Source organism: Hylobates moloch, unplaced genomic scaffold (genome assembly GCF_009828535.3).
Source record: "Hylobates moloch isolate HMO894 unplaced genomic scaffold, HMol_V3 SCAFFOLD_15, whole genome shotgun sequence".
Classification (NCBI taxonomy): domain Eukaryota; kingdom Metazoa; phylum Chordata; class Mammalia; order Primates; family Hylobatidae; genus Hylobates; species Hylobates moloch.
This window is the reverse complement of record NW_026652290.1, coordinates 29,833,149-29,860,589: the sequence shown is the minus strand read 5'-3', so window position 1 is coordinate 29,860,589 and position 27,441 is coordinate 29,833,149. Positions and strand designations below refer to the sequence as shown.

The 27,441-nt window shown below is 38.8% G+C and overlaps 1 protein-coding gene across 1 annotated transcript in view; it reads left to right on the top strand.

Annotated features, from left to right (window-relative positions):
• The window catches only part of EIF2AK3 (eukaryotic translation initiation factor 2 alpha kinase 3), a 72,331-nt gene that overhangs the window by 40,364 nt on the left and 4,526 nt on the right, over positions 1 to 27,441 (top strand). The window contains exons 9-15 of the mRNA XM_032176966.2: positions 2,463 to 2,683; positions 4,967 to 5,079; positions 8,886 to 9,008; positions 11,853 to 12,002; positions 13,123 to 13,903; positions 17,873 to 18,040; positions 26,257 to 26,358. Coding sequence (XP_032032857.1) covers positions 2,463 to 2,683; positions 4,967 to 5,079; positions 8,886 to 9,008; positions 11,853 to 12,002; positions 13,123 to 13,903; positions 17,873 to 18,040; positions 26,257 to 26,358 — 1,658 coding nt within the window. The remainder of the gene's footprint in view (positions 1 to 2,462; positions 2,684 to 4,966; positions 5,080 to 8,885; positions 9,009 to 11,852; positions 12,003 to 13,122; positions 13,904 to 17,872; positions 18,041 to 26,256; positions 26,359 to 27,441) is intronic.

The following is a 27,441-nucleotide window of genomic DNA, read 5'->3' as shown; positions in this document are numbered from 1 at the left end:
CAATAAAACATCTTGGGAGACAATTTCATGAATGATTACTAAGCATACAAGCTCCAAAGTTAGGTTGCCAGGGTTCAGATCCCATTTTTGCCACATGCTAGGTTGGGCACATCTAACTCCCCTGCATCTCAATTTCTTTATCTGTAAAATTAGAATAATAATCCTAATATCTATGTATTGAGGTGTTGTGAGGTCTAAATGAGATAATGCATGCAAAGTCTCAGTTTAACATCATACATGGCATTGGGGCTGGGCGCGGTGGCTCACGCCTGTAATCCCAGCACTTTGGGAGGCCGAGGCGGGCGGATCACGAGGTCAGGAGGTCGAGACCATCCTGGCTAACATGGTGAAACCCCATCTGTACTGAAAGTACAAAAAATTAGCCGGGCAAGGTGGCAGGCGCCTGTAGTCCCAGCTGCTCAGGAGGCTGAGGCAGGAGAATGGCGTGAACCGGCGGGGCGGAGCCTGCAGTGAGCTGAGATCCAGCCGAGATTGCGCCACTGCACTCCAGCCTGGGTGACAGCAAGACTCCATCTCCAAAAAAAAAAAAAAAAAAAATCATACATGGCACATAGTGTCAGTAAACATTGGTTCTCGTTATTAGCTCTTATTTAGCAGCCTATATTATGTAGGCTGTATAGTTGCCTGTATAATGAAGAAAATGTGTTTTTCATAAAACTACATGAAAATGATGCACAATGAGGTTATTTTATTTCTTACTCAGACAAGAGAAATTAGTGCAAAATTCAAGAATAGGTGAAATTTGAGGCCGGGCGCAGTGGCTCAGGCCTGTAATCCCAGCACTTTGGGAGGCCGAGGCTGGTGGATCACGAGGTTAGGAGATCAAGACCATCCTGGCCCACACGATGAAACCCTGTCTCTACTAAAAATACAACAAATTAGCCGGGCATGGTGGTGGGCGCCTGTAGTCCCAGCTACTCGGGAGGCTAAGGCAAGAGAATGGTGTGAACCTGGGAGACAGAGCTTGCAGTGAGCCGAGATCGCGCCACTGCACTCTAGCCTGGGTGACAGAGCGAGACTCCGTCTCAAAAAAAAAAGAATAGGTGAAATTTGGCATGAAATACATTTTCTATTTAGTAAGCAGCAGTGTTTTGAAGTTAGGATATATTCAGATATGAAAGCCTTTTAAACAGTTGTGTAATTAAGAAGTCCTCAAATCTGTATCAGGAAAACACATAGACTCCTCATCAGTTACCTTAGATGTTAGCACTGGAAAGTTATTATATAAGTTAAATTGATTACAAAAAAAGTGGCTCTGAACTAGAAACAGCGGCCTTTATCTTTTTTTTTTTTTTTTTGAGACGGAGTCTCGCTCTGTCACCCAGGCTGGAGTGTAGTGGCACAATCTTGGCTCACTACAACCTCCGCCTCCTGGGTTCAAGTGATTCTTCTGCCTCAGCCTCCTGAGTAGCTGGGACTACAGGCGCATGCCACCATGCCCAGCTAATTTTTGTATTTTTAGTAGAGATGGAGTTTCACCATATTGGCCAGGCTGGTCTCGAACTCCTGACCTCGTGATCTACCCTCCTCGGCCTCCCAAAGTACCTGGATTACAGGTGTGAGCCACCACGCCCAGCCCCTTTATCTTGATACTGATCAAAAGACAAGGTAGGCTGGGTGTGGTGGCTCATGCCTGTAATCTCAGCACTTTGGGAGGCCAAGGCGGGTGGATCACTTGAGGTCAGCAGTTCAAGACCAGCCTGGCCAACATGGTGAAACCCCCCGTCTCTACTAAAAATACAAAAATTAGCCAGGCATTGTGGTACATGTCTGTAGTCCCAGCTACTCAGGAGGCTGAGGCAGGAGGATCACCTGAGTCCAGGAGACAGAGGTTGCAGTGAGGCAAGATCACTGCACTCCTGGGCAACAGAACAAGACCCTGTCTCAAAAAAAAAAAAAAAAAAAAAAAAAGACAAAAGAGAATTGTGTAATCTGACCACATAGTACAAAATAGAAGACAAAAAAAAAAAAGACAGGCTATTTTTCTGGGGCAAACTCATTTTGATAGCCTAAACTGAACCAAACAGCATAGATGTTTTCCTTTCATTTCGTGAAGAATGATTGGTGGTAAAATTTGGTATTTTATTGATAACCAAGCAAAAGGAAGGCTAAAAATACCCTGAAGGAAGACTGAGTATTAATTCTTGTATTTAAAGAATTGAATTATTAATGAGGTTATGAATGGAGTAGCCCTTAAGATTTTTTTCTAGTCTTATTACTTAATATAAAGAAAATTTAACATGCTTATAGGGTAAAGGAAAATGTCTATATTTATGGGAGAAAAATGAGACAAATTAAGATGTTTAAAATATGTTAAAGAAGAGAGACAAAACTTAAAAGGAATTAGTGTGATAAGTCATAGGAAAATAGATAAATTTTAATAAAGATGGGCCTGTTTTCAATTACCTTTAAAAAAAACATTTTAATGTTTCTATTTGAAGATAATGGTTATTATCTACCATACTACAAGAGGGAAAGGAACAAACGAAGCACACAGATTACAGTCAGATTCCTCGACAACCCAAATTACAACAAGAATATCCGCAAAAAGGATCCTGTTCTTCTCTTACACTGGTGGAAAGAAATAGTTGCAACGATTTTGTTTTGTATCATAGCAACAACGTTTATTGTGCGCAGGCTTTTCCATCCTCATCCTCACAGGGTAAGAATCATGGTTGCTTACTGTCTGGTTTCTGCTTCCCCACCTCTCGTTTGCTTCTCAACCCATTGCAGTCTGGCTTCCATCCCTACTGCTCCACCGAAGCTACTCTTGCCAAAGTTCTCAGTGATCTTCCTTATGTTAAATGTAATGGACATTTTTCAGTCCATATCTAACTGAACCTCTTTGTATTTGACACTGTTGAACATCTCCCTTTGAACTTTCTTGCCTGACTTCCTTGACACCATGCTCTCCTGGTCTCCTTGGGTGTGATATGGATACTTCAGGACCTGATCTTTCTTATCCTCTCAGTATTGTTGGTATTCCTCAGGCCTCCTTCTTTTCACTGTTCATCCCACAAACTCTCCTTGGATGGTCTTCCCTACTTTCCCAGCTCCAATCTTCTTATATACTAATGGTTCCCAAATCTGCTTCTCTAGAACAGCTATCTAGTAAGTGCTACACAGGCACTTCAAATGAGCCATATCTCAGACTGTCCTCATTTCCACTCCCATTCCCCTCCCCAGCCTGTTCTAGCATTTTTCTCTCTCAAAGAAATGTACTGCCATATGCAGTCACCAAAGCCATGAATCATTTTTCTCTCCTTTATCAGTCACCAAGTTCTGTCAAGTCCTTCCTCCTAGATATCTTCACATTTTTCTTCCTCTCTGTGTGTCAGTTTTCATTTCCCCAGCACAAATACCATCATCACACCTCTCCTGAATCACTGAAATAGCCTCTAACTGGCCTCTGTGCCCCTAGTCCTCAGGCTATCTCCAGTCCATTCTCCACACCCTAACTCTAGCTGCATTTCTGGGCTTAAAAACCTCTAATACCTGACCCTCCTCCCCATCGTTGTTAGGCTCAAGTCCAACCTGCTTAGAACATGCAAGGTTCTGAATGATTCATACCCTGCCTGCACATGACCCATCCTTCACTGGTACCCTAATCCCTTCCTCCCCTCCGCCATGCTCAGCCACTAGGCCGAGCTGCTTTCAGTCCTTCCTGTAGACCATGCTCTCGCTTAGCCTGGTGGCGCTCATCCCTCTAACCTTGCCTTGGAACCTTGTTCCCTACATCCTCTCCCTTCCCTCTCAAATAATTAACTCCTGGGTAATATATTTTAGTTTGAAATTAGTTGACACGTCCCCTGGGAAGTCTTCTTTAACCTCCTATTTCTGAGTTAGATTTCCTGCCTATGTCTACACTCTGTACTTCTCTTACTAGAGTATTTACTAAAATATTTAATAGGTAATTCCTAATTTCTCTCTCTACCTCTAGACTGTACATTCTTTTTTTTTTTTTTTTTTAGAGACAGGGTCTCACTCGTCTCACTCTGTCACCCAAGCTGGAATGCAGTGGTGCAATCTCAGCTCACTGCAACCTCCACCGCCTGGGTTCAAGCAATTCTTGTTCTTCAGCCTTCCGAGTAGCTGGGACTATTGGCGTATACCACCACACCCAGCTGATTTTTGTATTTTTTATAGAGATGGGGTTTCATTATGTTGGTCAGGCTGGTCTGGAACTCCTGGCCTCAAGTGATCTGCCCACCTCAGCTTTCCAAAGTGTTGGGATTACAGGCATGAGCCACCACACCTGGCCTAGACTGTACATTCTTAAGGACAAGGACCAGTCTACACTGTTTACCACCATCTTCTCAGCCCCTTACACAGTGCTTGGCACATAATTGGAGCTCAGTAAAGATTTGTTGAAAGAATCAGTGACTAAACAGGTGACCCACAGTGCCCCGATTTGACCATAATAATTATTAACATCCTCTAAAACATCTTTTAGGAGATGTTGGTAAAGAGATATTGCCTAATTTAATTTCCTGTTATTAAAAGCATTTTAATGCAATCTGAAATTGGTTAGGAAGGAAATCACTCTAGTCTTTTTGTTGTTATTGTTATTGGGTTTTTTGTTTGTTTGCTTTTTTTTCCTACCTCATTTTGTCAAAAGAAATTACTGTAGTCTTGCCCAGGAGTGTGCGTTTATGCTTACATGTGTGCATTGTCTTTCTATCTAGTTATGTATCATTCTGTACAAATGACATACCCACATTATAAAGAAAGAAAATCCCCTCAAAGCCTGGAGGGATAGCAATGGGAAGATAAACTTTTTTTCTTTTATAATAAAGCAAAATGCTGCATTTTGTTTTCATAATGCTTTTATTTTTCTTGATGCTACTTATGTATTTTTCAGTGTTGTTTATTTTATAACCTAAAATTGTTAGCTAACTTCAGTTCAGCTTTGTACTGGTAGTGATTTTGTTTTTCACCTTATCAGCAAAGGAAGGAGTCTGAAACTCAGTGTCAAACTGAAAATAAATATGATTCTGTAAGTGGTGAAGCCAATGACAGTAGCTGGAATGACATAAAAAACTCTGGATATATATCACGGTAAGAGTCTTATAAAATACAACCATTTGAATCAAAGAAGAAATGACCTAAGATCTTGTTTAACTTTTTTTTTAATGTGTGGATATCTAGAAAAATAAAACATAGACTTAACCCTCAATAAATAAATAAATTCAAGCAACTTAAATTTAAGTTCAAGTAACTTAAATTTAATTTATACCACTTAAAGTGTTATATACCCTAAGAAAGATAAAAATAGAATGTTATAGGAATTTAGAATTTCAGCTACCAAATTAAGTTCTTATTCAAGTAACTTAGTTATTTAGGGTCTACTATGTACTAGGATTAGCATTTATAGTACCAGATAATAATTATGTTTATAAGAGTGTGATATGAGTCTCCACATGTTTCTGCATCCTCATTTATTTTCATTATTGTTCTATCTGTAATAGGAAGTAGAAATATAGGGAAAAAAACACTAATAGAACAGATGGTTTTTAAAAGCAGAAGGGGGAGATGGATTAGCTAAAAGTAGGCAGTTTAAATAAAAATGAAGCTATTAGCAATCTCTCAAGTATAAAATGTCACCTTTGATGCATTGTGATAACTGGAAATGGTGTTATGGTTTATTTTTCATATTACATGGATTATACCTACTTTTCTCTTTATCTTGATAGCATACTTCTTACCACTTTAGTGATATGGGGACAAGGAAAAGACATGGAACTATACTGCTTAATATCTAGGGTAATGATTTTATGGCAGAAAAGATTGAAAATAATAGATAAATATGTCTATTGGGGCCCTCCAAGGAAACAGAAATGACAAGATGTGCATATATACCTTATACATAGGCATATATCTTTATATATCTACTTCTATATAGATATAGATGCACAAGCATATTCACAACAAATTAAGGAAATACTGTGACAATTACAGTTCTCATTTTTTACACCTGTCATGTGGTCACAGCTGGTAGTTATAAGTGTCTTCTTTCTCTATCCATCCCATACTCCCTTTCCCATCGGAGAACACCTCAGCCGGTTGTAATTCTTTATCTGGTAGGGTGACCCAAATCCACAGTCCTGAAGGGTCTGGGAGATTGGTAGTTCTGCCTGGATTGGATTGTTGTAGTTTTCCATTGACCTTAATCACAAGGCATGATTATACAAAGAGATCCCTAAGGGATCTCATGTATTTCAGACCTACTCTTTCTTACACCTCCACTGTGAAACAGCAATCCAATTTCCCCTTAGTAGTCAGGATTAGTCATCCAGCCAGCACAGTAGCTGTCTTCTTTGTTGATTGGAAGGCATGAGGAGTTCAAAGTTGCTGTTGTATCTCCTGGTGGAAGTGTTCCTCTCTCTTAGACAAAGACCTCTAGGCCTGCCGAACATAAGGTCACAGGAACAGGAAGCAAAAATGTTGCCAGTGGATCACTAGGCGGTAATGGTGGGTGATGCCACTCCCATTTCCATCCCTTGATCCCTGGACCTGTAAATACTGGCTATGGGAGAAACCATGCTATAATATATTAGACACTGATTCAGAGCATATCCAGCTTTCTGGAGAACCCTGGCCCAGCCCTGCAAGTTACCTACCTGGCAGTGTAATGGAGTCTTAAAAGGCCATTCTACCTTTCCATCAAACCAGCTGCTTCAGGATGGTGGGGAACAGGTAAAAACAGTCAATTTCATAAACAAAGCAAAATTTACTAGGTGATTAACAAATGCTAAAGGCTACTTTAATACCCTTGCTAATAAAAATACTAATATATCAGTGACTGTCAACACCAGCAGGCAGTGAGAGAAAGAATAAAGGATCCAACAACTCCCACGAGGTAGTCTACTACTGAAGTCATTCATTGTTCATTAATCATTTATTCTGAACAGCTGTGTGCAGGACAATATTTCAGGCTTTGGGAGAAGTAAAAAGACTGCTCCTATCCTGGAGAAGCTTAAAGTCTATGGGAAAGCTACTACTGGGTAAAACAAGCATATAAGAAGAAAGCCATGAACCAAATCACTAAATCTGTTTGTGATGATCTAGGAGGACATCATAAATGAAGTCATATTTGAACTGAATTTTAAATTGTGAGAGTTCAGCAAGTAGAGATGAGGTTTGGGGAGTAGAATAAATGCGGTATCATGAATAAAGATGTATTTGTCAGGCTTTTGTCAAGAAAATTAGAATAATATACTCAAAATTGAATTAGACTTAAGTCAGTTTTTCTTTAACTATTCAATATGAAGAACGGAGCTCTTGGGTCTTTTTTTTTTTTTTAATATGGGAGTTCTATAATAATACCTAATGTTTTTTAGTGGCGACAATGTCCTAGGCACTGTTAAGAACATGAACTCTGCATTCAGTCATGAGTTCAAATCTCAGCTCTGTCATTTATCAGCTGACAACTTAGGCAAGATGATACTTATATTTCTAGGGTCTGTAATCACATATAAGATGTTACTCTTTTTAGAAGATAATCCATTTTTATATAGGTGTTTTCCTTAATATGGGAAGATAATTCAGCTGGCCCTCCAGGAGTAGGATATGAACTTTGTGGGCTTTTGCATTTGGGGAGACTGATTTGTACTGAGGTACCTTGACTGGCTATTTTTAGGAATACAGATTATTACTCTTCATTTTCTATGAAAGGAACTGGCCCATGGAACGCTGAAATCTATTGCTTCTCCTTAACTCCATGCCTTAACCAGCTGAGGCAACTACTAATTAATGAGTATGTAAGTCATAAAGTGAGTCATAAAGTAAATAATGAGTATGTAAGTCATAAACTTACCCTTATAAGGGATCTCAGACATCATCTAATTTATTCATTAATTCATGCATTTATTCAACAGACATTTGTTAGACTTTCAGTTAGTCAGGTAGTGCCCACCCACTGGAAATACAAAGAGAAACAAGAATGATTTTCTGCATTCATGGCCCCCATAATACAGTGGCGGTGGGAGAAGGGAGGTGCTTACAAATAATTGCAAAAAATTAAGATTAAGTTTAAATATTTCAAAGTATTATGTGCAGAGTGTTATGGGAATGTCGAGACGGGTCTAAGAAAGCCTTACAGAGGTGGTGAGATGAGCAGAATGAAAGAAGAATAGGGTTCATTAAGTGCAAAGAGGAAGGCCATCCCAGTGGAGCAGACAGCAGAAGCAAAATCTTGAATTGTGAGAGAGCATGGTGCAAATTGGCTGGATTATACAGTGCAGGTCAGTGAAGTCAGCACTAAAGGGAGAAACAGGCTGCTTAGTGGAGGCCCCTGTGAGTGACAGCTGGTGAGTTGGCTTCTGTCTGACTTGGTACCTCCAGTTGTAAGTACACTGACTCGTGGGGCAACCCAACCCATGTCAGCTTTGGTTCCTAGGAAGGTTTATGGCTAAAATAGTACCTGGGTATAATAGGATTGATTAAAATTTTCCCATAAAATTTACAGGTAATTAGCTAAGATAAAAACACATTTTCTGTAATTGAGTACAAAATGTCACAGAATATAAAAGATATGAGAATTAGGAATATGATATTTTGGTAGATGATAGGAAGTATTGGACAGCACACATCACTAGTGCAATAGCTGTAAGAACAAGTGATTAACAATTGATTCCCAATTAAACACATCTTTTTTTAAATTTTTTTCTAGGAAACATAAGAATGTGTTTGCTTCATTTATATAAACAGAAGGACTAAAAATGCTGTTAATCAAATTCAAAATATACTATTTATTGAGTTCTATGAGTTTATGTTTTTATGTGTCATAAGATTGAACTGATTTTCACCTTACCACAAAATTTAAAACTATTGCAAACCTTTATAAATTTTACCTCTTTTTAAAGATATCTAACTGATTTTGAGCCAATTCAATGCCTGGGACGTGGCGGCTTTGGAGTTGTTTTTGAAGCTAAAAACAAAGTAGATGACTGCAATTATGCTATCAAGAGGATCCGTCTCCCCAATAGGTAATGGGTGGTACCTTCAGTAAACTTGAAATCAGCACAGTGTGATCTAATCTCATGGGTAAAATATCCTTCTTACTGTACTCTGTAAACACCATAGAAAACACAGTTTCAGACCTTTCAAATCTTAGGTTCTAAGTGCTGCCAATTAACCAGCTGTCTAAAAGTTCTTATCTCTATAGGTTGCTTTCTATCTACTTTTAAAATATGCCCTTGTTTTTTATTATTAACTCAGGACTTTCGTTTAGTGGCTTATAATAACTGTAGACTTCAATAAATTGCAGCATTTCAAAATATTCTATATTTTTGTGTAAATAAGGAAAAGTACTAGAATAAAAACATTTGAATTATATTGTCTCTACCCGGTAATAACTATTAACACTTTAGAGTATTTCCTTTTGATTTTGTTTTCTGGTCGTATATTTATCTAACTGGTAGCCAGTTGCCAGTACTGTACAGTTTTGTCTGTTGCTTTCTTCATCATGTCCTCTATATTTTTCATGGCATTAAGAATATGTTATTAGAATCCTAAAATATATTAAAAGTATTTTATGGCTTGGTAATAGTCCATTTAATACACGTGCCATATTTTGTTTAACCATTTGTTATTGTTAAACAATTTGGTTTCTAATTTGTTACAGTCAGAAATAACTTTACCATAAAAAAAAACTTTGCGGTATTCATCTTTTTATGTACCTTTTGACAATGTCTATTTCCTTAAGATAGATTCCTAGAAGTGTGATTTCTGGCTCAGAACAGTGTAATGCTTAAGATGATAGGGTTCCAGCAATACCTTTTATTCTAGCTATGTAGAAGGCTCAAATTGCTGGGGTTTTTTTTGAGACAGGGTCTCGCTCTGTCACCCAGGCTGGAGTGCAATGGCACAATCTCGGCTGTCTGCAACCTCCGCCTCCCTGGTTCAAGTGATTCTCATGCCTCAGCCTCCTGAGTAGCTGGGATTACAGACAGGCACCACCACACCCAGCTAATTTTGTATTTTTAGTAAAGATGGGGTTTCACTATGTTGGCCAGGCTGGTCTCAAACTCCTGACCTCAGGTGATCCACCTGCCTTGGCCTCCCAAAGTGCTGGGATTATAGGCATGCACCACCACACCCGGCTAATTTTTCTATTTTTAGTAGAGACAGTGTTTCACCATGTTGGCCGGGCTGGTCTCAAACTCCTGAACTCAGATGATCCACCCGTCTTGCCCCCTCCCAAAGTGCAAGGCATGAGCCACTGTGCCTGGCCTCTTGTTGATTCTTGATTAAATGCACACTAATTGTTGTGCTGTCGTCATATCTGGTAGTCACAATTTTTTCAAATTCCTGTCTGGTAGGTACAGGAATTGGATGGTTTGGGTCCTAGGGAACTAATTTTTTTTCTTTTGGTAAATAACTCTATATTTACTTTTGGTAAATAACTTTTGAGTAGTTTAAATATTCATATGTGCCAGGCACTACATAAGTGATAAAAACTAAGCAAGGTTTCTGCCCTCAAGAAGCCTGTACCTTTTTGATGCTTCTGTATGTACACTCAAGTAAATACAATGCAAGAAAGATTTTGACCTTTGCCTTATCTTAGTAAACATTAATAGCCTCTCATGAAGAAGAGCGGACGTGGCCAAAAGGCAGTCAAGGAAGTCAGGCTTCATAGAAATGGCGGCATTTGCTCTGGGTGCTCAAGAGTAGCCTTTCCCTCCGTAGGAGACAGGTGGGGAGGGATGGCCAAGTGCATGAAATGGCCCGAGCAAAGGCTCTCACAAACACTTGGAGGTGGTATGGAGAATGGTGAGAGTTCTGGAATAGATGGAACAAAGGGTAAGAACAGGGGAGGATGGAAGAGAGGAAGAAAAAGATAGGTTGGCCAGGTACAGTGGCTCATGCTTGTAATCCCAGCACTTTGGGAGTCCTAGGCGGGTGGATCAGTTGAGGCCAGGAGTTCGAGACCAGCCTGACCAACATGACAAAATCTCATCTCTACTAAAAGGCAGGTGGAGGTTACAGTGAGCTGAGATCACATCACTGTACTCCAGCGTGGGTGACAGAGTGAGACTCTGTCTCAGGAAAAAAAAAAGATAGCTTGTAGCACCTTAAATGCCAAGCAAAGAAGGTGGGATTTTAAAACTTTATTTATATGTGCAGTAGATGTGCTTGTAGCATTTATTTCCAGAAGAGAAAAACAAACAAACAAAACTGAAATACTTGTATTTTTTAAAATATAGGACTTGTGTGGCCTTTTAGAAGTATACCGTAGGCTGGCCGGGAACAGTGGCTCACACTTGTAATCCCAGCACTTTGGGAGGCCAAGGCAGGTGGATCACCTGAGGTTAGGAGTTCGAGACCAGCCTGACCAACATGGCGAAACCCTGTCTCTACCAAAAACACAAAGTTAGTTGGGTGTGGTGGTGCGCATCTGTAATCCCAGCTACTCGGGAGGCTGAGGCATGAGAATCACTTGAACCAAGGAGGCGGAGGTTGCAGAGAGCTGAGATTGTGCTGCTGCACTCCAGCCTGGGTGACAGAGCGAGACCCTGTCTCAAAAAAAAAAAAAAAAAAGAAGTATAACCTAGGCTAACTCATCTGTTTCTAATTTTAGTTTCAGGAAAAGATCCTATTTTATTATTTTTCCGTTTTCACCATTAGATATGAATACTTCTTCAGATATGAACAGCCTACAGTGTTGTCTTACTTTCTCTCTTTTTCAAGCTAATTTTATTTCTTTAATTTTCCTTTTTTATTGATATATAATACATCTACATATTTTAGGGGTATAAGTCATATAATTTGTAAAGATCAAATCAGTGTAATTGGAATATCCATCACCTTAAATATTTTCTCTCTTTCAGGGAATTGGCTCGGGAAAAGGTAATGCGAGAAGTTAAAGCCTTAGCCAAGCTTGAACACCCAGGCATTGTTAGATATTTCAATGCCTGGCTCGAAGCACCACCAGAGAAGTGGCAAGAAAAGATGGATGAAATTTGGCTGAAAGACGAAAGGTAACTAACTTTGTTACACATACACTTAAGCTAGTTTTTTGCTTGTGTGATTACAATATCAGTTTTATAACTTTAGGGATTTTTTTTTTTTAAAGGAACAGCAGAGTTCTGTTGTTTCATGTTTTGAAAAGTTCTCTAGCCACTTGTGAAATTTTGATTTAGATTTTGAGAACATACAGGAGTGGCTCATGCCTGTAATCCCAGCACTTTGGGAGGCCGAGGTGGGAAGATGGCTTGAGCCCAGGAGTTCAAGACCAACCTGAGCAACATAGTGAGACCCTGTCTCTTAGAAAAAATAAGAGAGAACATACATTTTAAAAAATTATTAGTTGATAGGACTGTATACATCGTGATTGATTGAGGGATTTATAGTGACTTTTCTCAGTATAAGGTATCTGCTTCTGTCTCCATTTTTAAAAAATGTTTGTTATTTAGTTCTTCTATTAGTAGTTAACTATTTACAACTCCTTTTTAAGTAGCTTTGAACTATTTGCAGTTAAAAATACATAAACTTAGCCTGAATATATTGCCCATATTAACTATGATGTGCTATAGGAAGGAAGGCCCTTTAAAAACCATTAAAGAAGAAGAAAAAGGAAGCATGTGTAGATAGACTGCCACCAAACAACTGGAGTGAAACTCCTACCTATAGGTATCTAAGCAACATTAGATCCACGTGAGGTACCTTGTTAAAGTGGTGCTTATTATAGACTCAACCAATAACTAAGCCATAGAAGGTCCAAGCGAAGTTGCCCCGTATCTCAAGGCCTTGTGAGGCGCTGCCCTAATTTAGATTAGGGCTTCAGAATCACAGCCACCAAGGAATCCTGTCCTCACTTTGCATAAAAGGCTTTGGCTGCTCTGGCAGCCCCAGACAGTCCCAGATAACTGTTTCATGTATAAAATTAGGCTTTAAAATTAAGTTTTTTAGAAGGAATGAATGGATTGTGATGTTCTCTATCTCACATTGCATGTTTTTATTTAGTTTGTATGTTGTTTTGTTGTTTGTCGTTTGGTAAGTGGCCTTATTATAGTTGAAGCTTTTTAAACAGAGGGTGCAGTTCAGGTACTTTAATCAATATTTATCACTCTTACCCCTTTGTATTTCTCCCACTTTTAGCACAGACTGGCCACTCAGCTCTCCTGGCCCAATGGATGCACCATCAGTTAAAATACGTAGAATGGATCCTTTCTCTACAAAAGAACATATTGAAATCATAGCTCCTTCACCACAAAGAAGCAGGTCTTTTTCAGTAGGGATTTCTTGTGACCAGACAAGTTCATCTGAGAGCCAGTTCTCACCACTGGAATTCTCAGGAATGGACCATGACGACATCAGTGAGTCAGTGGATGCAGCATACAACCTCCAGGACAGTTGCCTTACAGACTGTGATGTGGAAGATGGTACTATGGATGGCAATGATGAGGGGCACTCCTTTGAACTTTGTCCTTCTGAAGCTTCTCCTTATGTAAGGTCAAGGGAGAGAACCTCCTCTTCAATAGTATTTGAAGATTCTGGCTGTGATAATACTTCCAGTAAAGAAGAGCCGAAAACTAATCGATTGCATATTGGCAACCATTGTGCTAATAAACTAACTGCTTTCAAGCCCACCAGTAGCAAATCTTCTTCTGAAGCTACATTATCTGTTTCTCCTCCAAGACCAACCACTTTAAGTTTAGATCTCACTAAAAACACCACAGAAAAACTCCAGCCCAGTTCACCAAAGGTGTATCTTTACATTCAAATGCAGCTGTGCAGAAAAGAAAACCTCAAAGACTGGATGAATGGACGATGTACCATAGAGGAGAGAGAGAGAAGCATGTGTCTGCACATCTTCCTGCAGATCGCAGAGGCAGTGGAGTTTCTTCACAGTAAAGGACTTATGCACAGGGACCTCAAGGTCTGTATTTGTGGAGCATCACCCTTGGGTTTCAATCTGACGTTTTGTGATTCAGAGCAGTACTTGCAGTACTCTGAAGGATCCTTAAGAGTTAGGGAGAGTAAAAGCGTCTGAGAGCAGAGGTCTGAGAAAGTAGCCTTGAAGTGGCCTGCTGCAAGAATAAGAAGTCTTATGTCTGAAAACTTTAGGCAAACCATGCATTCATTGTCTTTGGTAATGTGTTTGTGTTCATTTTACTGTAAAAGGTATTCTCAGTAGTCCAGGTGAGGAAAAAAAAGAAAAAAGAATCTTTAGGCAAAATCCACCATGAGCAGATATGGCCTGGGTTTTTTGTTTTTTTTTTTTGGTTTTGGTTTTTTTTTGTTTGTTTTTTTTCTATGGTTTTGAGTAACCCTGACACCAATACCTCCAGGGCTCTGAAGCAGCATGGTGAAAGGGATCTGAATGGAAGGAGAGACATGGGTTCCTTCATTAGCCAGCTTGAATCGGGGCAAATCTCCACACTTTTGCTTCTTTTTCTGAACTGTTCAGACTTTGGGGGAAGGCATAAGAAGCTGAATGGGGAAAGGTAGCAAATAGTTAACCAGATGATTGTTTATAGCTCTAAAACCTTGGATTCTATTTTCAATATATTCAGTAGTGAATTTTGTAGTAATATAATATGCAAAATTACTTAAGAGTCTTACTAAAACATGACATTTCTTTAGTAGTGTTTCTAAAATAAGTACATGGAACTTTTATTTAACTAATTTCCCACATTCCATATACTCTTAGCCATCACCAGTAGATGTGGAGTGAATGTATAAATACTTTTCTGATGAAAGTAGCTTAAAGTCTTGATAGATGTGGATCCATTTTAAGTCTTTTCGGTTTTATGTAACCATAGACTTCTTTCAGGCACAAAAGTAGCTATTTGGACACAAGTTATTTTCTTCTAAAATCAGCAGTAGGTTTTCAAATTCTTGGGTATATTTTAAGAGTTTTAGGGTAACAAGAATAGGAATTAGAAATAATTCTTATTTTTTAATATAATTGTTATTTAGTCATATAAATCATTATGCTTCAGTGATTTTGACATGGGCCCAAACTGATTGCCAAGAATTGTTCTGCACTGAATGAAAAGTTCAGAGATGAATTATTTGGTTGGATTGGAGAAGACAGTTTACAGGAGACCACACACCCCTAATTTGAGAGAATACTAGCATTTAGGTTTGAATATAGTAAACACTTACCACTAGGTGGGAAACAACTAGCTGAAATACACATTCTTCTTGTACTTAACACTTGCTGTACGCACAAATGCCAACTTGAAAGACAATGAATCATGTTTTCACTAGTAATGAATATTCTTCTGCTAATTTTATAATGTAAATGAGATATTGGTAAATATCCATTTAATGCTACAATGTTGTCTAAAGATTTTTCTGTAATTGTCTATGCACCAGAAAAATTGCAAGAAGAAAGTTAATATTCCTGTTAGTTTTTCTAGAAATCAGAAAGGTTTATTCCTTTCTAAATAGAAGACAATTCCTTTTAAAGATTTCTAGTGTGCCCCCCAACCAAAAAAAAAAAAAAAAAATGCCAAGATTTTTGTTCCTGGGTGAAAAAGCTGTACATTTTGCTACGTTCTGACCTAAATCTTTGAGCTCAATGTGAAACCTTCTAGGCCCTCTCCCCCTGTTATATTTTGGTCACATTTTTGTCTTCAGGACTTTGGCTCCTGCCTCTTCAGACTAACTTCTAGTCTTCTATTTTCTCCACTCTGAGCTTTTCTCAGTTCCTCTTGATATACACTGTTCTGACAGAAACCTAGTCCTTCTTCATTATTCTCATCACACCTGGATTATTTTTTCTGTGGTTTCTATGGGGTATGAACCATATCTGTTTCTTTTACCCGTTATAGTCTCAGTACAATGCCTGAATGTTCTAGATGGTCATACCATTTATTTTGAATTTTATTTTCTTTGCACTCAAAAGCGTTTATACTGGCTTAACTAGAAAAGGAAATCGGCCGGGCGCAGTGGCTCACGCTTGTAATCCCAGCACTTTGGGAGGCCGAGGCGGGCGGATCACGAGGTCAGGAGATCGAGACCACGGTGAAACCCCGTCTCTACTAAAAATACAAAAAAATTAGCCGGGCGTGGTGGCGGGCGCCTGTAGTCCCAGCTACTCGGAGAGGCTGAGGCAGGAGAATGGCGTGAACCCGGGAGGCGGAGCTTGCAGTGAGCCGAGATTGCGCCACTGCACTCCAGCCTGGGCGACAGAGCAAGACTCCGTCTCAAAAAAAAAGAAAAGGAAATCTGTTGGCCCACGTGGCTAAACTGTTGAGAATTCAGGTAAAGTTTTAGCTGAGATCAAGTGATTCAAGTGATTTAGCCAGAACCTGGTTTCTCTCCTCCCCATTTCTTGTTTCTATTTAAGTCTTTTGGAGTTGGTGGGGTAGAGGGTGGAGAGAAAAGTATTGCTTTTTCCCACTATTTATCAGAAGTTTTTATTCTACTTAAACCAAGGACACCTACCCATCCCCCAACAAGCCCGATCCCTAGCCAGGCAATGGGATTCTGTGGATTGGCTTAAGCAACTTGTAGAGCATGGATGCCTTCCACACTAACCATGGGGTTTTGCTGCACAGTCAGCAAGAAGGAAGTTCCCAAAGTAAAGTCAACATACTTCTGGTGGAAGCACAGGGAGATAGATACTGGAGAGCCAAAAAGCTTGTCTATTATAGGGTTCAGTAAATAACAACTGCCATCAGATGTTGGGAGTTGGGAAGAAAGATGACATTTAATGCGGGATAGTCTATTATTGCTTCTGGTACAAAGTTATTTATTGGAGAGCTACAGATTATTACCATAGATCTTATACACAATAACTTCATGCTTCCAAGTCAAAATCGTTTAATGGTATTTTGGAGTTTGGGAATGCAATGTTATTTTCTGGCAGTATTTGAAACATGATGAAATTCAATTTCATGAGCTAAATGGCTTCCTTTTTCCTCATTTCAAGGGCTATGAATGGTGGTCACATTACCCGCAGAGTAGAGTAGACTCTGAGGGAAAGATGATGTATTTCATGTAGGGCACCTTGGGTTTCAGGAGCCCATGAGACCTCTGGTTAGATGTATTCAATAAACAGTGTCATATGAGTTCAGAACTCAGGGCAGAGATCTGGGAGTAGATGTAGTCTTGAGAACATAGAGGTTTTACAAGAGGCAGCATCGAGTAGTAGTGAAGAGCTCTTATCCCTTCTGATAATCTATATGGCCCTCTCAGACACAAACCAAAAGATCAGTCTGTTTCATTCATTCACCAAATAGTAATTAGCTACCATAGAGCAAGAACTGGACTGAAATCTGGGCATGTGGCAGTGGATCACAAGGTTCTTTCCTCATAGAGCCAGACTGCTCAGGTTTGAATCCCTGCTCCACCACTTGCTAGCTGTGTAACCTTGGGCAATTTGTTTAACTTCTGGGCCTCACTTTCTATGTCTGTAAAATGGGGTTAGTACTCATCTAATGGGGTTGTAGTACACGAGTTAGTAGTAGTAGTAAACTGCTTTGAACAGTGCCTAGTAAATAGAACATTGCAGGTTCTATTTACAAGCTAGTTATTATTAGTTATAATTATTAAGGCTTTAAGTCATAAGTGTAGACTTGCCTGGGAAGAATATACAGAATAATAAGATTGAGGATTAAGTACCATGATCCCTAGGGAATGTGCATATCAAAGGGTTTAAGTAGATGTTCAATAAATACTAGCACTCTTTGCTACCCTTCCCTTTTCTTGACTAGCAGTACTTCTCTGGCACAGAAAAATTGTCACTATTTTCCTATTAGCCCATTTTAAAAAGAAATATGCTTGAAAAGATCTAGTTTATTGTATATTTTCTTTGTAGTCATTTAAATAATTCTCTTTACTTTTTCTCCTCCATGCACACCCACTGTACTTTTGTCTGTTGTATTCTTTCCAGCCATCCAACATATTCTTTACAATGGATGATGTGGTCAAGGTTGGAGACTTTGGGTTAGTGACTGCAATGGACCAGGATGAGGAAGAGCAGACCGTTCTGACCCCAATGCCAGCATACGCCAGACACACAGGACAAGTAGGGACCAAACTGTATATGAGCCCAGAGCAGGTGAGTTTTTCAGACTTTTACTTATTAGCACAGCAGCAGATGTACCTGATGAATCTCTTTCCATATTTTCACTAAAATACCCAGTAATCTAAAATCCAGAAAGTCTGGAAATTATGAAAACTGGCAGTAGTGTTCCAGTAGTGGAATAGTGACACAGCTAAGATGTAGTTTCTATAACCTGAATTAGGACTGGATTAAGAAAAATACAATGCATAAAATGCACTCACCCCCTGAACAAGCACCTGACAGCAACCAGGAATTTGGAAAGAGACTTTGAATGCCACCCTCCCAAACTTAACTCCAGTTTGCCTTGTGTAGACTATGTTGGAACTGTTTTCAGAGCCAGTTAGACCCAGAGGTACTATACTGAGCTGCCCTTTGTGGTCATTCATAGGCAACTTCCAGCATGTACCACAGTAGGAAATAGATGCACACAGGCCGCCAGGTGTTGCCTTGTGGGCTGCTTGGCCTTCACAGGAAAAGCACTGTAATCAGGGCAGGGACTGGAAGAGCAGGGGGAGCAGGGCATCCTGGAAGCATCAGGCGAGCATGCTCAGCCACCACCAGGCAAATGATCTTCACAAGCTTCTCTATGCTTAGAGCAGAGGGTCTCAGATGTCTTGGGCTCAGTACCTATTTACGCTTGTAGAAATAACTGAGAACCCAAAAGGTTTTATTAACAAAATTTTATCTATCAATATTTGTTATATTAGAAGTTAAAAGAGAAATTTATAAAACTTTATTAAATCAATTAAATAACAGAACCAAACCTATCACATCTTGAGATATTTTTATGAAAAATAAGTATTTTCTAAAACAAAAAAAATTAGAGGCACCAATTCCCCTGCAAAAAAAAAAAATTAGAGTGACATTTGTTTACATTTTTGCCAGTCTCTTTAAAGCTGACTTATAAAACTGCTACATTCTTCTATCTGCTTTTGTGTTCAGTCTGTTGCAGTATGTTATTTTGGCTGAAGTACATGAAGAAATCTGGCCTCACACAGATATGTAGTTGGAAAAAAGAGCAATATTTCATTGCAAGTAATTTCTTTGATAGTATATCAAAACTTAGTAAGTGATAGTTTCTTAAAAGTCATTTACACTGTGAAATCTAAAACCATTCATGAATATTTTGTACTCTGGTACTTTTAACATCCCTTGGTCCATTTTGTACTTTGAATGGATCTTTTTACCCATGCTTGACTTTATATTGTGCATTAGTCATTTGGAAACTATCGGTTCCCTAAGTTTGGCAACTATTCCAAAAGTCATCACAGTTCATTATGTAATATAAAAAGTCACTTTGGTTAATACAACCACCAATCTCACCAGAAAAGGCTTTACGTACATATTAGGAGGCTATCAAATTCCCACTGGTAGATTCAAATCTTCCAAAATTTTAATTTTCACTTAAAAGCTCAACTTTTATCGTTGGCAACAAATACTGTTAGTTTTCCTTGAAATGCCATTCTCACATTGTTCATCTTTTTTTTCTCTTTTAAAAAAACAATGTATCTTTTTTTTTTGAGATGGGGTCTTGCTGTGTTACCCAGACTGGTTTTGAACTTCTGGCCGCAAGCAATCCTTGAACCTCAGCCTCCCAAAGTGCTGGGATCACAGGCGAAAGCCACCATGCCCGGTCTCATTGTTCATCTTTAAGAAACTGTCCCTCGGCCAGTCGCAGTGGCTCATACCTATAATCCCAGCACTTTGGGAGGCCGAGGCAGGCAGATTACCTGAGGCCAGGAGTTCGAGACCAGCATGGCCAACATGGTGAAATCCCGTCTCTAGTAAAAATACAGAAATTAGCTGGGCATGGTAACGCACACCTATAGTCCCAGCTACTCAAGAGGCTGAGGGATGAGAATTGCTTGAACTCGGGAGGCAGAGGTTGCAGTAAGCTGAGATTGCACGACTGCAATTCAGCCTGGGTGACAGAGCAAGACTCCATCTCAAAAAAAAAAAGAAAAAGAAACTATCTGTCAGGTATCCAAGTCTCAATAACTGTAGGTTGTCTACCAATTATTCTTTCAAATCAAATGGTGTTCTATGAAAAGAGCAGCTAGCGCATATTTTAACTCAAATAATGGCACAAGTGCTAATGATACTCACAAGCTAATCTATGCTTACATCAGCAGGTCTCAACTTCTTAAAATTAGTTTGTTTTTTAAATTGACTCATAATTGTACATATTTATGGGGTACATACTGTCATTTTAATATATACACTATTTAGTGATTGGATCAGGGTAATCAGCATATCCAAGGTATCAAACTTGGAGACAACTATTGTACTTTGGTATGAAGCATAAAGGTTTTTATGAATATTTTCCATTTTGTCAGATCATTAAAAAGGTGTATATTTAAAGGTTGAGATTTAATAAATTAATAATTTTTACTGCTAGGACATTTTAAGTGAAATGTTTTTTGGTTTTGCCTGTGAGCACATGGTGCTGAAGAATGTAATTGCTACTGGTACAGCTTGGCACTGCTCACTTGATTCATGCTTAGGTTCTGTCGGTGCAAATGTCAATACAGGGAAAAATTATATCTTAGTATTATTATGAAAATAGTCTTGACCTTGCAGACCTCTTGAAAGGGTGTTAGGGTCCCCAGGAATCCATGGACCATACTTCAAGAACCACTGGATTTGATTATCTTTGAAAGATTATATCAGAGACCAGTAACAGGAACTGCCTTTGAGGAGGTCAACTTTGTTTTACTGTCATAGAGCATCCTTTTGAAGTGTTTGCATTGTTTACATTAGTCAAGTGTTTCTTTTTTACAATGCGAATTTTTATTTTGTATTTCATCTTTGAAGGAGGTTGCAGTGAGCCAAGATCCTGCTACTGCACTCCAGCCTGGGCAACAGAGTGAGACTCTGTCTCAAAAAAAAGAAAAAAGAAATCAAGCATTTTTACATATTAAGAGTCAAAAAAGTATCTTAAATGAAAAAAACAAAATGCAGAAATGTGTAGACCTTTTGTGTAAAGGAGGAAAAGATAGATATACATTTGCTTATGTTTACGTAAAAAAACTCTGGATTGATGTGTAAGAAACAAATGGCTATGGGGGCAGTGGCAGAGGGGAAGTGACTGGTGGGGCTAGGCCAGTGAGGGACAGAGTGAGAGGGAACTTTGACTGTTCTTTTTGAGCCATGGGAATGTGTTACCTATTAAAAGTTAATTTGAGATGAGAAACATATAAAAATTGTCAATAGACATCAAACCCAATGAACGATATGTGCCAATGGTTCTTGTGAATATTGATACCAAAATGAGAATAAAATCCAAAATGTATTCCTAGTAAAAGACAGATAATTTTAAGTATGCTTATCATTATAAGCTAAGTTTGTGATTCCTATATTAAATTAACAAAGATCAGGGAATGGACGACGGTAAGAACATGGAAAATAAAGATGGGAGTAGGGATTTGTACTTGGTGTAGCTAAATTTGGCGAATAGAATAATAAAACAATATTTCTACCTCTGTATCACTACAGACAACAAATACAAACTGCAGCAAAGGGAAAGGATGTGGAAATACAAGTGATGCTAAAGCCAAATATTAGTTATGACAACAAATAAATAGATGTGTTTAAATATCCCCACGAAAGGGAAACTGCAGATTGGATTATAATGTAAAAAAAAAAAAGGTTAGAAAGGGAAGCTAGGTAAAAAATATACTAGGCTTTATATATAGTTGCTATTTGAACATTGATGAATAAATTATAATTATATATACTTTCATTTTGAACTTCTAGGCCACAAAGAAATATCACAGATATTGTAAATGCCTTTTTATGATTATAGTACATTAAAAGAAGGGTATAGTGGTTTATAAATTGATTTTTATAATTTTGTCTGTTTTTATTTTTGCTTTTGCTTCTGTTTTGCTGGCTGGAAATTTTATTATTTTTTTTTTTTGAGACAGGGTCTTACTTTGTCACCCAGGCTGGAGTATAGTCTTGTGATCTTGGCTCACTGTAGCATCTGCCTCCTGGGCTCAAGTGATCCTCCCACCTCAGCCTTCCAAGTAGCTGGGATTACAGGTCCACACCACCATGCTGAGATAATTTTTTTGTTTTTTTGTGGAGACGAGGTCTCACTATGTTGCCTAGGCTGGTCTTGAACTCTTGGGATCAAGCAATCCTCCCGCCTTGGCCTCCAAAAGTGCTGGGATTACAGGTGTGACAGCCACTGTGCCTGGCCAGCTGGAAATTTTAAAACCCTCCTAAATAACTATCAGGTCAATAGATGATGGGTTGATAAGTGCAGCAAACCACCATGGCACACGTTTACCTATGTAACAAACCGGCACAGCCTACACATGTAACCTGGAACTTAAAAAACACAAAGATTTTTAAAAAATAACTATCAGGTCAATAATGAAGTAAAAATACTCATACAAAGTATTAAGAAAATGATGAAAGAAGTTGGGCACCGTGGCTTGAGCCTATAATCTCAGCTACTCAGGAGGGTGAGGTGAGAGCATCACCATGGTTGTTTCTAATAGTTTAAAATAAAGATAATCCTCTCTAGCATAGATACCTACTTAAGGGGGGAAAATCACAAATAAATTTAGAAATTAGAAGAGATACAGAAGAGATTTTTATTTATAAGAGACTTTCATATATAGTCAATTGGTTGCAACCAAAAGTATCCAAACTGGCTGACGTAGAAAAATAAATAAAATAAATCTATTGGCCCTGGTAATTGAATCATCCTGCTCAAATTATCTGGCCAAGGCCTGGTGAAAGGAAAAATTAAAACTATGAAATATCAAGATACTATAAATACTTATTTCTATCTGTAGGAAAAAAGACTAGAAGAGCCATAAAATATCAACAGTCATTGCTTCTGAGTAGTGGGAGTTTGAGTGAATTTTAATCTATTTTGGACTTTTCTGTATGTTCCAATTTTTCTACACAGTCATATAACAGAATTGATATTAAAAACAGTTTTGGTTGGGCATGGTGGCTCATGCCTGTAATCCCAGCACTTTGGGACAGGTGGATTGCTTGAGCTTCAGAGTTCAAGTCCAGCCTGGGCAACATGGCGAAACCCCATCTCTACAAAAAATACAAAAATTAGCTGGGCATGGTGGTGTATGCCTGTGGTCCCAGCTACTTGAGAGACTGAAGTAGAAAGGATCGCTTGAGGCTGGGAGGTGGAGGTTGCAGTGAGCCAAGGTCATGCCACTGTGCTTCAGCCTGGGTGACAGAGTGAAACCCCTTTAAAAAAAAAAAAAAAAAAGGGTTTTTTTGGCCAGGCATGGTGGCTGACACCTATAATCCCAGCACTTTGGGAAGCCAAAACGGGCAGACCATCTGAGGTCAGGAGTTCGAGACCAGCCTGGCCAACGTGGTGAAACTCCATCTCTACTGAAAATATAAAAATTAGCTGGGCATGATGGCAGGCACCTGTAATCCCAGCTACTCGGGAGGCTGAGGCAGGAGAATTGCTTGAACCCAGGAGGGGGAGGTTGCAGTGAGCCGAGATCTTGCCATTGCACTCCAGCCTGGGCAACAAGAGCGAAACTCCGTCTCAAAAAAAAAAAAAAAGTTTTTAATTGTGTTTTTAAAAATTTATTATTATTTAAGGGGCTGAAAATAATACTTTTACACTTTAAATATTGTGAAAACAAAAGGAATTCTATCTGGATGCTTATTAATGAAGGCTCATGACTTGGGAAGCCCCTTCCACCCAGCCCTATTTAAAAGAGATGCTTCTCCCTTCACTCCCTGCCAGGGTCCATCCCATTACACTAGTTTCTTTTTACAGCATTTTTTAACTCTTTGAGATTCTTTTTTCTTTCCCTGTAAAATATAAACTATCGGTATAGGGACTTAGCTTGTCTCTCTTTCTACTCTTAACACCTGAAACAACACCTAGAATGTGGCATAGTTTCATTAAGTGTTTGGTGGATGAGTGAAGGTGAGTGCTAGTGAAAAGATGAACACCAGGTAGTCCTGGCCACCCCATACACACTTCTGTGCTGACTGTAGTGTGGCTTGTGGCTGCTGTGTGTGTGTGTCTTGGAAATGGGTTGCCATTTGAGAAAGGAAGAGGTTGATGACAACTGAAGCTATATTTGGTATTGTTGAAAATACTAGAAAAGTAGGATAGCTGTAGAAATTTTATGGCAATGTATAGTGGTTAAAATTTTGTAGTTAAAAATGGACAGTCTTAATTATCTTCTTAATCCTCTTTAAATGTAGAACCTGTCACTTTATAAAGTGCTCCTTAAAAAGTCGCTCAAAATAGTTTGGCTGTATGAATTGTACAATCTTACCCAAGCCTTAGAAGCAATACTAAAACATTGTTTTAAAATTATTCATTATTAGAACTCTCTTAATTTTCTCATCCTTGAAATAAATGAGCAGGACCCATGGTTACTTTATTCTTGGTTGTAATTACGAAGAAACACAGGTTAAGTTATAGATTTGCACAGCGATTAAACAATTCAAACTCAAAGGGTATATTCTACCTCCTAATTCCTTTATTCTACCTCCTAATTCCTTATTTTTTAGATATTTTGTAAATATAACTTTTCATGCATTCATGAGGGTACATTTCTTTTTTTAAATATATTTAATGATGTTAGAAACAATAAATAAATTTAGTAACACATTATATATCAATCTGTCCTCTAGGGAATACAGAAAGTATAGGGACATATAACAAAAAAGTAAAAATCACTTACCGAAAATATCTCTAAGACATTAACAGCAGTTATTTCATTTTCTGTCTCTCTCTGTGTGTATATCTATATATATGTATTTACACCTTACTTTAGAAAATAAAATTGGAATTCTACTCTAACATTTTGGATACAATATTAAAATATAAGCATTTCCCATATTATTATTCTTAGAAAATATTTCCAGCTGCATAGTATTCAACATTCATTTGGGACATTTTAATTACTTGTAAATTTTGCTATTAGGAATATCACTTGGGTAACTATCCCCGTACCCAAATGTCTGTACACATTTCCATCTGCCCTAGGGTGGGTAAAATTAGATGGGATCATTATGCAGGAGTAAACATTCATTTCCAGGTTGCGTCTTATAAATTTGTGTTTATTTATATTCTCCAAATAGTGTGTGAGGGTGTCCTTTTCAGTTCCCCTATAAGATTTGTTTTTGCACATTTTTTTTTTTTTAACACTGCCAAAACCCCAGGGATAAGAAGTGAGACAGGGTTCAGATTGCTACAGTCTTTTGGAAGGAAAGAGGATGATGCCACTGATGTGGTCACTGAAGCTTTCCATCTGCTCTTCTATAAGCACAGAGGCAGGTAGGCTGTGCAGAAGGCCAGGGAGACAGATGCCAAGTACAGTTTAGAGGGGAAGTTGTGAAGGGATCATAAACCTTGGCACCTGCCCTGTGACCACCTCTACTCCCCAGTTAAGAAATACTGGTATGGAGCATTTCCAAAGTTCCCTTCTTTGGCTATTTCTCAAATGTCAAGTTATATCCCTAAAGAAATTTTCACAAATAAAGGGTTTCTTCTGAGTCACCAAAAGGTCAATTTTAATTTAAATAATGCTTTCTTTAATCGAGTAGTTCTGTTGTGATTCATTTGTTCATTTTAACAACTAAGTATTTATTGAGGGCCTTCTCTATACTTAGCCCCAGTGCTGGACGATAGCAACACAAAAGAAGCATTTCCCTTCCTCCAGGACTTGATAATCTAGTTGTGAAGAAAAAAGAAATATACACATGAAAAATACAACCAAGAATGCAAAGTATCCATAATTAAGTGCCCTAATGAAGGCTAACTACAGTTGATTAGTGGTTTGGATTTTCTCATAAAAATGGGTTAGGACTAAGATGATTAGAAATGAGAGATTTGCTTTAGATAGCGTTCCCTTTGAAAAACCTCACCTCAGGGGTAGTCAAGCAGATTTTGCTGGCTCCCACAAACTTTTTTAGCATGGCAAGTCTCCAGGTTTCCGAGGGGCCTGTTTTACTGATGCATATCTCAGAGCTATACCTGGGCTTTCCTTCTGTAATGCTGAGTAGTTTAATTACTCTTGGTGTAGTAGTGAAGAAAAGAGACTTGGGAGATTAACTCTTTGCTAACATTTTTACACATGTACTTGCATTTAAACCAAGAAGTGACTAAGTAAACTTTGGGATTCAATAATGCTGTAATATCAACTGTACTGTCTCTATGTTAATTTTTAAATTTTCTTTATATGGGATTTCAGATTCATGGAAACAGCTATTCTCATAAAGTGGACATCTTTTCTTTAGGCCTGATTCTATTTGAATTGCTGTACCCATTCAGCACTCAGATGGAGAGAGTCAGGGTAAGTACCCTCCCTACTCAAAAAAAAAGGTTCAAACAGAAAATAATCTAACATTTTTTCAAAGACTTAGTTGTTCTTAATACCAGCAGACTGGTTAACTAAAAGTGAAAGAGGTGATGTAATACAGGGAAGGAGTTCTAGACTATTTGCTTCCATTTAAAGTTCAGTCTTCAAAAACTTGTTTGGTTGGATTGTTTGTTCTTAGTTTTTGCTTAAATTCATCATAATTTAACAATGTTTTGCACTAAGTAAGTTTGTAATAAGTAAAAATCTAGGGGAACCACAAGGTAATGGGGGCCACACACTCATATATTTAAAAGCTGGCAGATTATGCACAATTAGGTTTTTTTCTTCTCAAAATAAACCATGACCACAGCCTTTAAAGCAGATAGTACTGAAAGTCTTTTTTTTTTTTTTTTTTTTTTTTTTTTTTCAAGACAAGGTCTTGCTCTGTTACTCAGGCTGGAGTGCAGTGGTGTGATCACAGCTCACTGCAGCCTCAACCTCTTGGGCTCAAGCCATCTTCCCATCTCAGTCTCCCCAGTAGCTGGGACCACAGGCACATGCCACCATGCCTGGCTAATTTTATTTTATTCATTTTGTAGAAATGGACTCTGCCTATGTTGCCCAGGCTGGTCTCAAACTCCTGGGCTCAAGTGATCCTCCTGCCTTGGCCTCCCAAAGTGCTGGGATTATAGGGATGACTGAAAGTCCTTTTAAAGTAGCCCTCTGGGCCGGGCGCCGTGGCTCACGCCTGTAATCCCAGCACTTTGGGAGGCCGAGGCAGGCGGATCCAAGGTCAGGAGATCAAGACCATCCTGGCTAACACGGTGAAACCCCATCTCTACTAAAAATACAAAAAATTAGCCGAGTGTGGTGGCGGATGCCTGTAGTCCTAGCTACTCGGGAGGCTGAGGCAGGAGAATGGCATGAACCAGGGAGGCGGAGCTTGCAGTGAGCCAAGATTGCGCCACTGCACTCCAGCAGCCTGGGTGACAGAGCGAGACTCCTTCTCAAAAAAAAAAAAAAAAGTAGCCCTCTGGGCCTGGCATGGTGGCTCACACCTCTAATCCCAACACTTTG